Source organism: Mesoplodon mirus (assembly GCF_964341445.2).
Source record: "Mesoplodon mirus genome assembly, chromosome: 14".
NCBI lineage: Eukaryota > Metazoa > Chordata > Mammalia > Artiodactyla > Ziphiidae > Mesoplodon > Mesoplodon mirus.
In genome coordinates this window covers 45,551,379-45,568,403 of record NC_138990.1, presented here as the reverse complement: position 1 = coordinate 45,568,403, position 17,025 = coordinate 45,551,379, and the positions used below count along the sequence as shown (strand labels likewise).

The following is a 17,025-nucleotide window of genomic DNA, read 5'->3' as shown; positions in this document are numbered from 1 at the left end:
CAGTTCTCCTTCTGACTCAACATCCTCTGCCCCTGGGTGCCGGTGGAAAAGGCCAAGTGAGTCTGGGACTCCCTCCCAAGCACATAGGGACCGGTCTCTTCTACTGGGCATGTTCACTTGCACAGACCTGAGCCCTGCTGCCCTGAACAGCCCACGCCCTGTGTCTGCCGGGGTGACGTTTCACCTCCTCTCCCCACACCACCACACCCGCTCTCTGTGATGGACCCAGTGTCCACTTCCACCGTCACACAGCCTGCTGTCTTGTGGATGCTGCAGTAACAGTGAGATCCGGGTGATAGACAAGGGCTGTATTCATTTGCAGAAATACAAAGTACCACGTGGGATGGGGGGCTTAAACAACAGACACTTATTTTCTCATAGTTCTGGAGGCTGGAAGTCCAAGTTCAAGGTGCCAGTGGGGTTGTTTCTTCTGAGGTCTCTCTCCGTGGCTGGTAGATGGCCATCTTCTCCCTGTTTCTCCACACGGTCTTCCCTCAATACACATCTGTGTCCAAATTTCCTCTTCTTATAAGGAGACGAGTCACACTGGATTGAGACCCACCCTAATGACCTTGTTCTACCCTAATTACTTCTCCAAAGACTCTGTTTCCAAGTACAGGCACATTCTGAGGTACTGGCCGTTAGGACTTCAACAAAGGAATTTGCGGGGGACACAATTCAGCCCATAACGAGGGCCAAGGGGACATTTTAGAGGGGTCTCCAAAGTCAGAATCCTGTACCAGTGAGGGCAGTGGCAGCAGGGAGGGAGGGGGACAGGAAGTGTCCCTGACGTCCTGCCACGTCTGTCGTACCTGGCCATGGTGGCCACTAGGGCTCCCACCCTTTCTCTCCTGACGGAAAGGTGAGGGCTGGAGAGTTTCCTGGGACCCCAGAGGAGCTGGACTCTGCTTTTTGTAGGAATGGGTTTGGGGAGAACAGAGATCCTGGGGCCCCTTGGGATCCTGGGGGTGACTCAGCTGACTGCTGCCACAGTCTAATGCTGTGTCTCTTTTCTTTGTCCCTTCTCTCCCTATGGTGGTCTCCCTGGCTGGTCGTCCGTCCCCATCTCTGCGGCAGAACTAAGAACCATCCTCCACCTCATGCCTGCAAAGTCCCCTCGACCTCAGTCAGGGGAGCTTCTTTGCTCAAGAATTTACTCAACCTCTCTGGGTTTCCATTTCCTTGGCTGTGGAAGGGGGAGGCTGGGAGGGACCCCAGGGAGAGAGCCCCATGGGACCCCAGGCCTATGAGAGCCCCTGGAAATCTTTTTCTGTTGTTGAAATTTTATTTATTTATTTTTGGCTGTGTTGGGTCTTTGTTGCTGCACGCAGGCTTTCTCTAGTTGCGGCAAGTGGGGGGCTACTCTTCGTTGCGGTGCACGGGATTCTTCTTGCAGTGGCTTCTCTTGTTGCAGAGCACGGGCTCTAGGCGCTCGGGCTGCATTAGTTGTGGCTCGCAGGCTCAGTAGTTATGGTGCACGGGCTTAGTTGCTCTGCAGTATGTGGGATCTTCCTGGACCAGGGCTCGAACCCGTGTCCCCTGCATTGGCAGACGGATTCTTAACCACTGTGCCACCAGGGAAGTCCCCCTGGAAATCTTTTGTGTGGTATTGCAGGACTGTCTTATCCTGATCTCTTGGCTCCAGGAGAGGATGAGAGGCGCCTGGTTACTGCTAATCCCTCGGGCTGAGTGTGCAGACCTGTCATCATAGCTGCTCCACTTCCCCCCAACACAGCTTCAGGGGTTGGTGACCTTGGATTTGGTGTGCCATGATCTTGGTCCCAGTGACCATCGGTTAGCACGTACGGCCTTCTAATCACCACACCTAACTACCAGGCCATCTCCTCACTGTCATTCATATATTAATGTGCCTGGTAAGTTTTAGTTGTATTGTTTTTCTATACTCAGTCTTCCAAGTTTGTAGTTTACAGAGCAAATTTATCTACTCAACTTTTTAAAATTTTGTAAAAAATACTGGTTCAGTTGCAGGGGAGAAAGGAGGACATCAGGCAGGGGGAGAGTTGTGATGGTGACGAGAGCCTTGTGGTGCCCAGCATGGGAGGGTCAGAGACGAGCTGAAGACACAGCAGTGCAGGAAATGAAGGCACCGCCTCTCGGCTGGCCCATGCCTCTTCCTTGAGACTGTAAGCAGCCTGGCTTTAGACATAGATTGTGAACAGATGGGTGCATGTAATGCTCCTTAGAGAATCAGAAAGCTCAGGGTGGTCCTGGGAAGCCAGCCCCCTCCACCCCTACGATGCCCCTGTCCTACTTTCTCCCCCAGGGGACCTGAGAGTGAGCAACAAAGGCCTGGGAGCAAGAGACTCCCCTGGGGGAGGGGGAGGTGCTCTGAGAGGGCCTTTGTCTGGTCCTGGAACCTTCCCTTTCCTCCTTGATTTGAATGGCAAAACCAAATTTTAATAACCTCCAAGCCAAGGAGCTGGAGTCTCTGATTTAATAGTCATGACAATCAGTCCAGTGGTGACTTTGGAGCTGTCACTGGACTGTCTTCTTGCAGGAAAGCCTGTCATTTTTGGGAGGAGTGAGGTATGGTCTATATGGGCCCCAAGAAGGGGAACTGGAAATAGTAGGAGGAAATTACTGATTCTTCTGGAGTCGGAGTATCAGGGTATGGAATAGGCTGCCTAGGGAAGTAATGAGCTCCCTGTCAGTAGAGGAGTCCAAGGAGAGAACAGCCAGCTGCTTTGCAGGGAGGTGTGGGGAGGACATTGTTAGAAAGGAGATTCAGGCATAGGTGTGTGTATACACTGGCTGGTTATTACCATTATTCCCAAACCTATGAGTCTGATTCCACGAAAGGGCTTGAAGAAAACTAATTTTATCTCAAGTGTACTAACTACGCTGTCTCTTGCGCCTTGTGGTGGAATCTGGGTCTAATCTGATGTTGGCTGCCTCCTGTTCTTTGCTGCTGTTTCTGTGGAAGAGTTGCAGGTGAGTCATGCTATTATTAACAGCAGAGTTAGGGTTTCAGTTCTCTGGGTGTCTGAATGTGATCTGATAAAAGGGAATAGAGTGAGATTTGACCCTGTGTGCGCACTGGTAAACCAAGGAAATCTAACACTGAAGAGGCTTGGAGAGACACTTGTTAGGCAAAGGGATGGTTTCGTATTTTTTGGACAGAGTGACAGTTCTCTTTCTCTCCACAACCTTCGCTGGCATCTGGTATCTGGCCTTCTGCCATCTACTCTGAAGACCCTGTTCTGTGCAAGTTGATGGTCAGAGCAGAGAGGGTGTCCACACCGACTCGGTTGGCTGGGGTGGAGTGGGGACCATCCAGAACTTAGCAAACACCCAGAGAGAGGCACCTTGCCAGTTCTCTTCAGCTCACTTAGAGACTCTGAAACGCAAGTCTCTTGTTTCTCTCCTGGATCAAGCTGCATTTGATACTCTCTGGGTGCCATTTCTTGGAATCCTCTACAGGCTGGGGATTTGGAACTAACTGTACATTTTCATCAGACAGTTTAGCCAATAATGAAAATAGCTATTATCAACTGGGATTTAAACATAAACATTCAGGAATGAGTCTCATTTTTTTCCCCATTGGGAAGATATATTATAAAATTTGAAAAAAATGTTATTGAATGTTTAGAGTTACAAAACTAACATTCTTTTTGCAACATATTCCTCTATTCAAGTCCTTTGCTCATTTTTAAAATAGATTTATTTATTTATTTATTTATTTATGGCTGCGTTGGGTCTTCGTTGCTGCCCGCGGGCTTTCTCTAGTTGCAGCGAGCGGGGGCTGCTCTTTGTTGCAATGCGCGGGCTTCTCATTGCAGTGGCCTCTCTTGTTGCAGAGCACGGGCTCTAGGCGCGCGGGCTTCAATAGTTGTGGTGCATGGGCTCACTAGTTGGTGGCTTGTGGGCTCTAGAGCGCAGACTAAGTAGTTGTGGCACATGGGCTTAGTTGCTCCGTGGCATGTGGGATCTTCCCGGACCAGGGCTCAAACCCGTAGTCCCCTGCATTGGCAGGCGGATTCTTAACCACTGCACCACCAGGGAAGCCCCCTTTGCTCATTTTTGAATCAAGTTTTTGTTGTCGTTTTTAGTTCTCTATATATTCTGATATTAATCTCTTAACAGATATGATTTGCAAATTTTTCTCATTCTGTGATATTTGTCTCATTATCTCATTATACATCATTATATGTTATGTATATGTCATCATATATCATATATATCTCATTATATATCTCACAAATACTTGTCTCATTCTGCCTTTTCACTCTGTGGATAGTGTCCTTTGATGCACAGAAATTTTTAATTTTCATGAACTCAAATTTGTCTATTTTTTCTTTTATTGCCTGTGCTTTTGGTGTCATATCCAAGAAATCATTGCCAAATCCAATGTTGTGAAGTATTTGCCTTATGTTTTTCTCTAAGAGTTTTATAATTGTCATTTTTACATTTAGGTTTTTGGTCCATTTTGAGTTGATTTTTCTATATGGTATTAGGTAAGGTTCCAACTTCATTCTTTTACATGGGGATATCTGGTTTTCCCAGAAACATTTGTTGGAAAGACTGTCTTTTCCCCATTGAATGGCCTTGGCACCCTTGTCAAAAATCATTTGACCATATATGCGAGGGTTTATTTCTAGGCTCCCTATTCTATTCTATTCTGTTCTGTTCTGTTGTGTTCTATTCTATTCCATTGGTCTATCTGTCTTTATGCCAGTAGTCACTTGGACCATTCTCCTACTGAAGACAACTAAAAAAAGTTGGACAACTATATTTTTTCTTCCTTAAAAGCATTAAACTGCTAACAAGATAGTGACTACTTATTAGTAATTACTGATCCAAGATCAAAGAGAGGACAGAAATCTAGAGGTGAGTTTAACAGCAGATTAGGCCTAACGCTTTCTCATGGGGATGTTTGCCAGTCCTAAAAAAGTAGCTGAGGAATGAGGTATGCTTTTGCTAACCTTGTGGGGTTAGGGAGACAAAGGTTGAAGTGCAGGCCTGCCAATGTAAGCATGATAAGCTGACCTTGCAGGGCAGGTTGTACCTTAGGAATAAAGTGAATGAGAAACAATTCCAACCTGACACTGTACCTTGGCTTTTTTTTTTTTTTTTTTTTTGCCGTACGTGGGCCTCTCACTGTTGTGGCCTCTCCTGTTGCGGAGCACAGGCTCCGGATATGCAGGCTCAGCGGCCATGGCTCACGGGCCCAGCCGCTCCGCAGCATGTGGGATCTTCCCGGACCGGGGCACGAACCTGTGTCCCCTGCATCGGCAGGCGGACGCTCAACCACTGTACCACCAGGGAAGCACTGTACCTTGGCTTTGAAACATCTGGGTGGCTCAGAAAATCTCAAGCTCTAAAACTGAATTAAGGTGGTTCTGAATGTTTAGTGCCTCCAAGTACATGGCAGAGAAAATGCCAATCCTCTCTAGAGGAAAGTACCATTCTAGGCCTCAAATTATTTCCTCATATAGATGTGTCGGGCATACTATCAAATGTAATCAACACCAAAGAGAAAAAAACATGAGTGAGAATCAACAGAAACCACAAATAGAAACAGACCCAGAGGGAGTCTAAATATGAATGTTATCAGACAGTCTGTAAAGCAACTATGCTTACTATGTTAAAGGATATAAAAGCCAAGCTTGACATTTTAAGCAGGGAACTAGAAACTATAAAAAGTGACAGGACAATTTTGAAAAGAATCAAAAATTCTAGAACTAAAAATACAATAACTGAAATTAAGAAAATGATCTGGTTTAAAACTAGATTAGACATAGCTGAAAGAAAATCAATTAATTACAGGGTAGAAGAAAGAAGATATGCAGAAGAAAGAAGATATGCAGCACCGATAGAAAAAAGATGGAAAATAGAAGAGGGGAAGAAACATTAAGGATACAGTGAGAAGAAGGCCCAGCAAGCAGATAATTGGCATCCCAGAATGAGGGGAGAGAGAATGCAAAGGGGCAGTGTTTGATGAGAGAATTTTCCAAAATTGATAAAAAGACATCAATCCATATCCAAGAAGCCCTATGAATGCCAAGCAAGACAAATAAAAAGAAATGCACACTTAGACACATCAGAATGACACTGCAGAACACCAAAAACAAAGAAAAATCTTCTAGGAAGCGAAAGTCAGAGATAACATTAGCTTCCAAGGAGCATCTGTTGGACTGAGAGCTGACTTCTCAACAGCAAGAACAGAACCCAGAAAATAGTGGAACAGCTTTCTCATGTAAAGAGAGAAAATAACTGCCAATCTACAATGCTATATATGATAGGAAGCTCAACATAAATTCATAAGGATGGGGAAGACAGGACAGGAAAAAACAGTAACAAAAATCCTGAAACTTAGAAAGCAGATGGATGAGTAGAAACTGACTTCACAGACCCAAGACAGTGGAATCCTAAACTAGCAGTGGGGGAAGTTAAGAACCATCACAACCTACAAGGCAAAATCTTTATAAGGCTCAGGAACAAAAGAGTATCAATTACTTCCACAACTGGGTGTGAGTGAGGGTTGGCTAAAATAGAGGATTGGTTAGATGCTGCTTAGGAAACAAGTCCCTAAATGTTCTTCTCCTACCACTCAATCACTGGTGACTCTCTTTCCCCCATCCCAGCAGAAGCTTGGAGGCTGATTCTCAAGAGAGAGAAAGTCGAGTCTCTGGACTTCAGGAGGCCAAAGCCAGGGAGATTAAGGAAGCTTATGCACAGTGAACTTTGCATATGGATATCCTCAGCACTCCGCCACTCAGCTCCTAGAACCAGCTGGGCCTTTGCTGTCCAAGTGGTAAGGGCTGGATGATTCTGCCCTGGGGATCTGGCTGGCCTAAGAGAGCAGGGTGTCCCCAACAAAAGACCCACCTGACCATTCTACAGTAAAGCTCCAAGTCAACAAGCCCCACCAACATGCTCAGAACTACCTATTAGCTTTTCTGTCTCCCACTTTTAAACGTAAAGATTGTTAAACATTAAAGGAAAACCTTATAAGTGAAAGGGAAACTAGAACAGGAAAAACAAAAACAACTTAGAGGAAACAGGATGATGCAGCAGAAAGAAAACAAAAACCAGTAGCAAAATTATAATAAATATCCTTAAAATGGTATTGCATCTATGAAACAAGATTGGGATTGGGTGCTGAGAGCACACGTCCTGCAGACTGTGTCTATTGGCCCTCAAAGCTCCATTCTCACCCATTCAAGTTCTCGTCCCTAACACAAGGGGGTTAGAAGGCAACAGTTGGGTTCTCAGACTCCCTTGCAGCTGCTCTGGCTAGGTTCTGCCAATGGAAAATGCTGGTGGGGCCTGGCAGGTGGGAGTTGAGACATTTCTCTGTTGTTTTGGTAGTGCCTTTGGCAGCAGAAGCAGCAGCAGATGACAGGAGCTTCCTCGGTGTCAGTGGTAGCTGCACAGCATTGGCTGGAGCGGGGGCTCCTTATTCCTGCTCAGTAGCATTGGTGTGGTTCTAACACAGTGGTGGCGGGGGCCATGCTTCCAGCCGAGCAGCAGTGAGCGTGGGCTTTGAGCATTGGAAGCTTCCTGATCCTGGGGTAGCGTCCTCTCTTCCCTTTAGCTCTTCCGGCCCTCTTGACATCATTTAACCAATCCCTTCCATTAAATTCCACTTGGCTTGAAATATCTAGATTGGTTTTTTTTTTTTTTTTTGAGTAAATACTGATTGGGATGCTATAAAAAAGAAACATTCAAAAAATAAGAGAGTTCTTGGATATTAAAAAAATGTGAAAGCAGAAATAAAAAACTCAATGGAAAGGTTAGAACATAATGTTGGTGAAATCACCCAGAAAGTAGACAAAAACAAAAACAAAACTCCAACAACATCAGCAATGTAAGTGCTCAAAGTTTACAGTAAATTGTCATGATCTCATATAACAGTATCATGGTGTAAATTACTTATTCTCACGTTACTGTATAAATACTCTGTGGTGCTGAGCACACATCCTGCCTGGCATTTGCGTGTGACATGTGACCATGTGTTACAGTGGGGTCCTGGTTAGTACAATTTTAAGAGAGCAGAGAAGTGTCAATTTAAAGAAAACTAGAGGAAGAGTATAATCTTCTGATTAATAACATACTGACAAGAACTTTAAATATAGTCATAGATAGGTAAGCTTTATTCCAATGTCTACATAAAAATGAGTTTATGTCGAACAGGAAACGGTTTTTCCAAAGGGTTAAAATCTATCACACAACAGAACTGGGTCCTTTCCCCTTTAGTTTGTCTCTCAGTTCAGTTGGCTGACACATCATTATTAGTGTCCGCCCTCACTAATCATTTTCACCACACACAATATCTAAAAGTCTTCGGGTGGCACTTCCCATTTCTCTGGAAATCTCTTCAACTGCTCTCAGTTACAAGCGATGGGCAAGGTTTTTATCTGCTCACACTCTACTCCACCGGAGACAAAAACACATCCCTGAATTCTCATTTAAATTGTGGCTGTTGGCAAAGTGTCCAAATGAAGAACTTAACGCTAACACACAAAGGACACAGTATAATCTCTGCATAATAGTGACTTCGCTTCAACGTTTTCTCATTAAAGAATTATTTTTATTATCTCTCCACAAGGGAGTTATAAAAAATACCTGTAAAAACATTGAAAAGGCTCTTGAAAGTCCTGGAATGAAAAATCCTGCAGTATAAATTACGATACATCGTCTATGACTTGCAAATAAGAATAAAATAAATTCTACAAGCTAAAATTTCTGAATGATTTTGATAGGAATTTACCAGAAGGAGCCAGAACATCAAACCTTAACGATTTCCTGTTTTCATCCCAATTGAGTTTTTGAAAAGCTGTATAATCTGTCGACAGGCACAGTCCACACAGGAACTTGCTGCTGCCACGAATGATGAAGTCAATCTGAAGGACAGAGATTTGTATGCTGGACGCGCCAGGCTCTTCCATGCAACTGGTTGAGGTGGTCTTCTCTTATTTTTTCCCTTATGTTTTAAATAAAAGTAAATATACATATGGTAAAAAATTTAAATGGTACAGAAAGATCTAAAATAATCAGTAAATATCCTTTTCTCTCATAACCTAGAAAATCTGATGTCTTCCAAATCATCAGGTGTGTGAATAATTTGCAAAGTGAAGTCAAACTTGGAGTCTCTTCATCTGAAAATGATTGTCAGGACTTTTGGAATGTGTTGATTCTGTCACGTATTACCTCTGTTACAGAGGAAAGCCATGCAGTCTTCTCCTTCTTAAAAAAACCTAATTACAAAAGCAACACACACACTCTGCTCAGAGATAGCAAGTCCAGGCAGCACCTTGTACGCCATGATCTGGTCCTAGTTATGGGCAGAGTCCCTGGTATCATCCCTGAAATACAGGAATCACAATTACTAACAAGGCATTTTCAAAAATAAGAACTTTGTTTTAATCAAAATGAGGTCATCTGGTCCTTGTAAAATGGAGAGGATTAACTCTGTCAGAGATTCAGGTTGTCTGATCATTACTTAATTGAAAAATATCTTTATTTAACATTGTACAAAAGGGCATGAGCCACAGAATCCCAAGCATTCAAGTTAAAACTAGGTCAAACCTTTCCTAGAGAACAAAGGGAAGGCGAGGCAGCAAAGGACTAAGGATGGAGAAGGAAGATTCCTTCACAGAAACTCCCACCACAGTGATGAGAAGCTAGGTGTTTTTCCCCCAAAGTGCACTCACTCTCTGGTGAGCAGGAAAAGCTTACAGAGTCACGGGCAGCAGGAGCTCAGCCGAGCCCTTCCTGAATGCCTCGGATCCTCCTGGCCAGCTGCACGTCCTTCGGGAAGAGAGTGACGCGGCCGGCGTGTAAGGAGAGGAGATAGGCATCCTCAAAGAGATGAACTAGAAACGCTTCTGCTGCCTGCGGACAGAAAGAAAAGCAGAAAGACTGACACAGACGAGGGGGCACGGGCTGCTTTTTGCTGAGAGACCTGCTAAACTCAGTCTCTAAGGGCTCAAAGGACTGCGGGGAAGGATTATTCACAGAATGAGACTGAACTTTGCCTGGGAATTTCACTACCACCAAATGAGAACCTAGCCTCCAAACCCTGGGTGTTCCTTGTTCTTTTCAAGGAGGTGAGATTTAGCCTTGCCTTTCTCCCATACTCAGCCCTCACCCAACTGTACCTTGGCCCCCTTCTTACCTCTTGTAGGGCCAACAGGGCCTGGGCTTGCCAATTGAAGTCCACACCACGAGTGAATATGACACATATTTCTCTTGCCTGCGAAGGAGTGGGGATGGGGAGCAAGGGAGAAGGGGAGTGGGGAGGAGTGGAGAGTAAAAGGAGATTCAAGAGAAGACAGACTCTCTCCATGAGTCTCCATGAATCTTCATTTCCGTTATCCCTTCCCTTAATCATAGAACCGAACTAGTAGCTGGTGTCAACTCCAGGGAGCTTAGAGATTGGCCCGTCTCTCCTCATTGGTGGTGGGGAGAGGAGGAGACAATCTCTCAGGGCAAGACAAGGGATGAAAGGGTGGTTGGATGAGAGAGTTCCTTGTACGTAATCAAAGAACACCGTTCAAAGGTGGTAGGGGTTAGAAATTAATTCCATAAAGAATTAGAAGGTGCCCTTGGTGGGCTCATGTTTTCAGAAGATGAAGAGTCCCCGACCAGGCTAGAGAAGAGGTCCCTTGCCATTTGGGCAAGAGGCGATAGGGGCCCAATACCTGGGAAATTTAAAGAAAGGAGGTGGCATGGGGGTTGGCGGGAAGCTCCCTGGAGCTCACCAGGCGGCTGAAGGGGCTCTTCCTTAACAACAGGTGTGTGCTCTTCTGAAGAGTTCGGATCTCCTTCAGAACCCGATATCTCCGGCGAGCAAGGTGACGGGAAGCGCCTGAGCAAAAGAGTTGGGTCATAGAGCAAAATGCATTGGATAACGGGTGGTGCATTGCAACCTGGCTGTCAAACTACCAAATCGTAGACTGTATATAATAAGCCCCCCCAAAGCAGGGCTTTTTGTCTATTGTAGTCATTGTGGTTATCTTCAGCAACTGGAGGACAGTGGTTGGTGCTAAATAAATTTTTGTTAAATGAATGAATAAGTGATCCTTTGAGGGTCCTACTGACCCTCAGTGATGATCCTCTGAGGGTCTTATTTTAAATGCCGACTCTTCCATGCAGCCTTTCCTGACTCCCAATCCCTTTCAAACCGATGGGTCACTTCCCTCCTCTGGGCCCACAGTACTCTGTGCATCTCCTCTATCTTTCCCACCTGGATTGGAAACCCAGTTTCCAATTTTGTTTTTAGGGGTTTTTGGCCCTGCCACGCAGCACGTGGGATCTTAGTTCCCCAACCAGGGATCGAACAGGCGCCCGCTGCATTGGAAGCACGGAGTCTTAACCACTGGACCACCAGGGAAGTCCAATTTTTAGGTATTTTTTAAGAGCTGGAAGGAATCTGAGAGATTATCTAGTATAATTCCCTTGTCTCTGTTATCCTGAGGCCCAGAGAGGTTAAGACAGTTGGCCAGAGCACGTTAGCGGCCAAGGTGGGAGCTCAGAAGTGGCATAACTCAGTGCCAGTGTCGGGCCTTTGGGCTATGAAGTCAGAGCCTTTGGCTCAAAGCCTAGTTTCAACAACAACAAAAAAAGACAAAAAAATCTTAAAAGCATTCCTAAAAGTAGAAATCAAAAAAGTCAAACTCTGATCAGAAATTAAAAACACAAGAATATAAAAAATAAAAATCCTTCTAACTCTCTTGTTAAAGAGGAAAATTCACTGAAATTAGACTATTTAGAAATGAATAAAAATAAAAAGTCTACACCTTAAAACTTAAGCGATATAGCCAAATAGTCCTAAAGGAAAATGTACAGCCTCAAGATCTATCTACGAGAAAACAAGAACATTAAAAGATAATTCCGCTAATTGTTCAACTCACGTATTAGGAAGAGAATTATTAAAGTAAATCAAAAGAAGGTAGAGCAAAAGAAATATTAAAGATAATAAACTAACTTAATGAAAAAGAGTGTAAAACAAAAACAGTACAGCTGGCTCCATAAATTAAACCAAGGACCAATAAAAACAAATGAACCTCTGAGAAGTTGAACAAATAAAAAAAAAGAAAAAAAAACCCCATGAAAACTAACATTTTGAAGAAATGTTATTCATGGTCCAGCCAAGAAGAGAGAATCCACACCAAGTAGTTGCATAGAAGGGATTTAATATGGTGAACTAATTGCCAAGTGTTAGACAAGCTGCCAAGAGCAAATGGGGACGGAGGGGCAATGCAGAGGTGTGCTGGCAGTGGAGACTTTATCCCAGGGGCCAAAGAAACAGGGGACTTTTTAGAAAGAGAGAGGCCCCCCACCCAGGAGACGAGCTACTGGCACCTGCCTCCCTCCTCACCACCAGTCCCCAGTCCAGTCGCTGGAAGCAGCCTTTAATAATCACACACGGCAGTCACAGAATGGAAAGACGAGCACAACTAAAGATCACCAAGCAATGTAAAAAGGCCAACACCATGAAAGGAAGGGACCAAACTCAGCAAACAAAATAACCAATACCAGAGGGACTTGAGTTATTACAGAAAAGAGAGAAAGAAAAATACACATAATAACCTCAGAGGGGTAAGGGGAGATGTGAAGTCTATGACTCAGGAACAAGTGTTTGTGAAAAGTAACCAATTAGAGAGATCACGGGAAAGAACTGGGATTAAACATTCAATAGTTGGGTCTTAAAATCCGACATAAGGAGTTGGGATTTAATCCTAAGGTAATGGGAAGCCACGGAAGAGCTTTAAGCAGGACGGAGAGATGATCCACTTACATTTAAAGATCATTCCAGTTGCTGTGTAAGGAGAGAACCGAAAAGGGACAAGAGTGGAAGGGAAGTCGTAGCCAGGTTAGGGTGCTGGGGGCTTGGACTAGGCTGGTGGGAGTGGAGAGGGCAACGAGTGGCATGATTAGGATGCGCCGTGGAGGTGGAAGTGCCTGAGCTTACATTTGGATTGGATGGACATGGGGGCAAGATGAAAAATCTCTCCCGGGTTTCTGGCTTAAACAATCCTGTGAGTGGCTATGCCATTTCCTGAAATGGGGGAAACCGGGGATGAAGCGGCAGGAGGGGAGTAACCAAAAGTGTGCTTTTAGATGTGTTTAGTGTGACATACCCAAGAGTCTTCGAGTAGAAAGGCCGTTGGATGTAGGTGTGCGGGGTCAGAGGAGAGATGTGGGCTGGAGCTATAAATGTGAGAGCTGTCAGTGTATGAATGGTACTGGAGCCACGGGGAGGGATGAGCCCACCTGGGGAAGGGAAAGAAGGGAAAAGTAGACCATGGAAGTCCAGCATCAACATGCTGAAGAGAGGTGGCACAGGCAGTAAAAACCACTGAGCAGAAACTGCAGAGTGTGTGTATCACGGAGCCAGGGGGATGGAGTGTTTTGAAGAAGAAATGACCCACTGTGTCAAATGCTTCTGAGAGGATAAAAGAAGGACGCAGGCATGTCTAATAAAGTTGGCAACATGAAAGTAGCTGGTGACCTTCACAACAGCAGTTCAAGGGTACTGGAAGTAAGGGTAGTGGTTGTGGGGAGTCAGACTGGAATGGGTTGAAGGGTGTCTGGGAAGAGGGGAAACAGACACATGTGTAGACTTAAGTCTGGCTGTTTTAAAAAGCTGTGGGGCTTCCCTGGTGGCGCAGGGGTTGGGAGTCCGCCTGCCAATGCAGGGGACAGGGGTTCGGGCCCTGGTCCGGGAGGTTCCCACACGCCGCGGAGCAACAGAGCCCGTGCGCCACAACTACTGAGCCTGCGCTCTAGAGTCCGCGAACCAACTACGGAGGACCGCGTGCCTGGAGCCCGCACTCCGCAACGGGAGAGGCCGCTGTGATGAGAAGCCCGCGCACCGCAACGAGGAGTAGCCTCCGCTCTTCGCGACTAGAGAGAGCATGCATGCAGCGGTGGGGGGAAGACCCAACGCAGCCAAAAATAAATAAAATAAAAAAAAAATAATAGGGGCTTCCCTGGTGGCGGTGGTTTTGAGTCCGCCTGCCAATGCAGGGGAAGCGGGTTCGTGTCCCGGTCTGGGAAGATTGCACGTGCCGCGGCTGGGCTCATAAGCCATGGCGGCTGAGCCTGCGCGTCTGGAGCCTGTGCTGCGCAACGGGAGAGGCCACAACAGTGAGAGGCCCGCGTACCTCAAAAAAAAAAAAATAAATAAAATAAAAAGGGTAGCTGTGAAGGGCAGAAATGAGAAATGGGGAGTGTGAGGGAGCCAGGGATGTGGGGTGCCCTTTTCTTTAGAACAGAAATAGCAGAGCACATTTGCCAAATGCCAATGTAAGGAGTATGAATTTACTTCCAAGTGCCGGTGGTAAGGATAACAGAAAGCCCCTGGGAAGGTGACAGAAGAATATGACCAAGAGCTCATGTAGGAGGAGTGGCTTTTGATGGAAAGGGGTCACCTAGGTTCTCTGTTGTGAGAAGATAAAGGGGAATCCAGTCTGGAGGCTTCTATTTCCTCAGTGAAGCATGAGGCAAGGTCATCCTGAGCTGAGAGTGAATCAGGGGACTGGAGTTGTAAGGACGCTTCTACATCCGGAAGCAACAGTGAACATCATATGTAACAATATTCTGTTAAAATTACAAATGAGACAAAGATGACCAAAACATTGCTCTTATTTCAACACTAGTCTCAGGGCCTCACTAACAATAAAATAAGAAATAAAATGTATAAAAATGAAAAGAAGACTCAAAAGTCATTATTTGCAAACAGTATAATGGTCCACTTAAAATTTTCAATTAAAGCAGCTGAAAGACTATTAGGATTAACAAGAGAATGCAGCAAGTTAGCTAGATGCAAAGGTTATTTATGTTAAGGAAAGAAAAATAAAAACCCATTCACAATAGCAACATCTATAAATAACCAATAATACTTTCTTCACCCTCCTCTTAGCTATGGAGCAGAAAACAAGTAAAGCAGTTGCTGCCACAGTTCTTGTTTGTGGGTATCCCATCCACCAGACCACAGCACAGAAACTAAGGACCACAGACCAGCCTTCTTTCCGGGCATGCTACCTCTGGAAGGGAACAAGGTGGGAGCACCGGCTGAGTTAAGGCACTTTGGTTAAGGACCAATACAGCCACTCACTGGAGGAAAAAAACAAAACAAAACAAAAAACCCCCAAAAAACCTGGAAAGGCACCTTCTAAAATTAGAACTGTTGTTTGAAATTGTCACAAAAAGCAGCCAATACTTTTGCATTTGAAAAAAGCACAAACACCGATTTTTTAAAATCCCGTGTCTGCGGGAACAAGCTGGGTGACCTTGTTTAAATTATCAGGTCTGTCTGCGCTTCAGTTGCCTCATCTGTAAAATGGGCACAATATAAAATTGAGTTAATTCATATAAAGAGTCTAACACAATGCCTAGTTAGTGGTAAGCACTCAATACACGTTAGTATTATTAAGCATACTGTCGGGGCCAGTCCTTTCTCCTCCTCAGAGCTGCCTTCCCCAGCCCCTCCCCGGTCTTGGACCTTGGGCCGTCCCGGAACGGATACTGGACGGCAGAACCGTTTTGCCCCCCTGCAGAGGAAGGCCAGCGGACCGGGGGTCGGGAGACTGGGCTGGACCCCAGGCTCAGCAAGCGAGCATAGGTTTTTTCGTCTGTGAAATGGGCACGCGGACCCGGCCGTACCCACCTCACAGACAGGCTGCAGGGAGGCCGGCTCGGAGGGAAAGGGATCACGACGGGTTACCTAAGGGTGGGCCCGGCCGGGGCGGGGCGGGAGCCGGGCTCGCGGCTCGCCTCCTTGGGGCCTCGGGCTTGCGGATCCGGCGGCGCGGGCCCATGGTTGGCGCTCAGGGTTGCGGACCGCGGCTCCTTCTCGGCCTTCCGGGTCCGGAGGCAGAGGCTGGGGTTCAGGGGAGGGCCAGCAGCGCCCCGGCCGCATGCCCCGGCTGGGTGGCGTTCAAATTGCCCGCTCCGCCGCGGATTCACTGCCGGCGTTTTTTAAAAACCGAATCCAGCGACTCCCAGTGGCTGCCTCTGGAACGCTCCTGGAGCAGAGCGATTGCGGGGAGGACCAATGAGAGCACAGGATGAGAGCTAACGGCGGCGGTGATAGGAGAAGACAGCGGGGACAAGGCGGATCGATGGTAGGAATCAGCCAATGGGGACTTGGAAAAGTGAAGTGAGGCGGGAACTGCCCCAGTCCTCCGCTCCCTGGGGCAGGACCGCATCTTTGATGGATCAGACCCAGGTCCTCCGGTGCTCTCTGGTCGAGAAATGAAAGCTCGATTATGAAGATGTAGCTGGTGCGTGTGTAGAACGCGTTTCTCTCTAGACGAATCACCTTGCGCAAACATTTTGTGTTTTGCTCTATCAATCTTGAGGTGGGTTTTAAAGATGAGGAGACGGGCCCACGGAGAATGTGACCATCCCATGTCTCGCCTGAGACCAGGAGCAGCCCATGAATATGACTCAGAAGTCAGCTTAACTGCATGAAACTTATTGATGATTAGGGTCCTGGGACAGCCAGGATGGGGCCTCTCACCATGAGGTCAAGCAGGGCAGGCCTCAGCTCTATTTTTGGGTCACGGTCTCCAGCATTTTCGTAACAGGGAAATGACCCCTTCCCTTCCTGTTGGGGATAATATGTATTGAGGTCAAATGTAGAACTAGGTAGTGAGAATAAAGGGAATTTTATATTCTACACTTTGTTTTTTTACATTATCTAGATGTTCTACAGTTAACATGCACTGTAATCAGGAAATATGTTACGAAATCAGTGATTTTATGGAACCCTTGTTCACTGCTGGTGGGAACGCAAAATGGTGCGGCTACAGTGGAAAACAATATGGCAATTGGTCAAAAAATTAAACACAGAATTACCATATGATCCAGCAAGTCCACTTCTGGGTATATATTCAATTAAAAGCAGGGGCTTGAACAGGTATTTGTACACTAAGGCTCATAGCAGTGTTATTCACAATAGCCAGAAATGTCCAAGCAAATGAATAGATAAATAAAATGTGGTATATACGTACAATGGAATATTATTCAGCCTTATGAAGAAAGTAAATT

The 17,025-nt window shown here is 45.8% G+C and overlaps 1 protein-coding gene across 1 annotated transcript; it reads right to left on the bottom strand.

Moving 5' to 3' along the window:
- Window positions 1-8,088: 8,088 nt before the first annotated feature.
- On the bottom strand, window positions 8,089-15,963 carry CENPA (centromere protein A). Its single transcript, XM_082642346.1, has 5 exons — window positions 15,698-15,963; window positions 10,728-10,834; window positions 10,142-10,219; window positions 9,678-9,858; window positions 8,089-9,329 (listed from the first exon to the last, which is right to left on the bottom strand). The coding sequence occupies exons 1-4, from the start codon at window positions 15,789-15,791 to the stop codon at window positions 9,724-9,726; spliced, it is 414 nt and encodes a 137-aa protein (XP_082498472.1). The 5' UTR covers window positions 15,792-15,963; the 3' UTR covers window positions 8,089-9,329; window positions 9,678-9,723.
- Window positions 15,964-17,025: the final 1,062 nt, after the last annotated feature.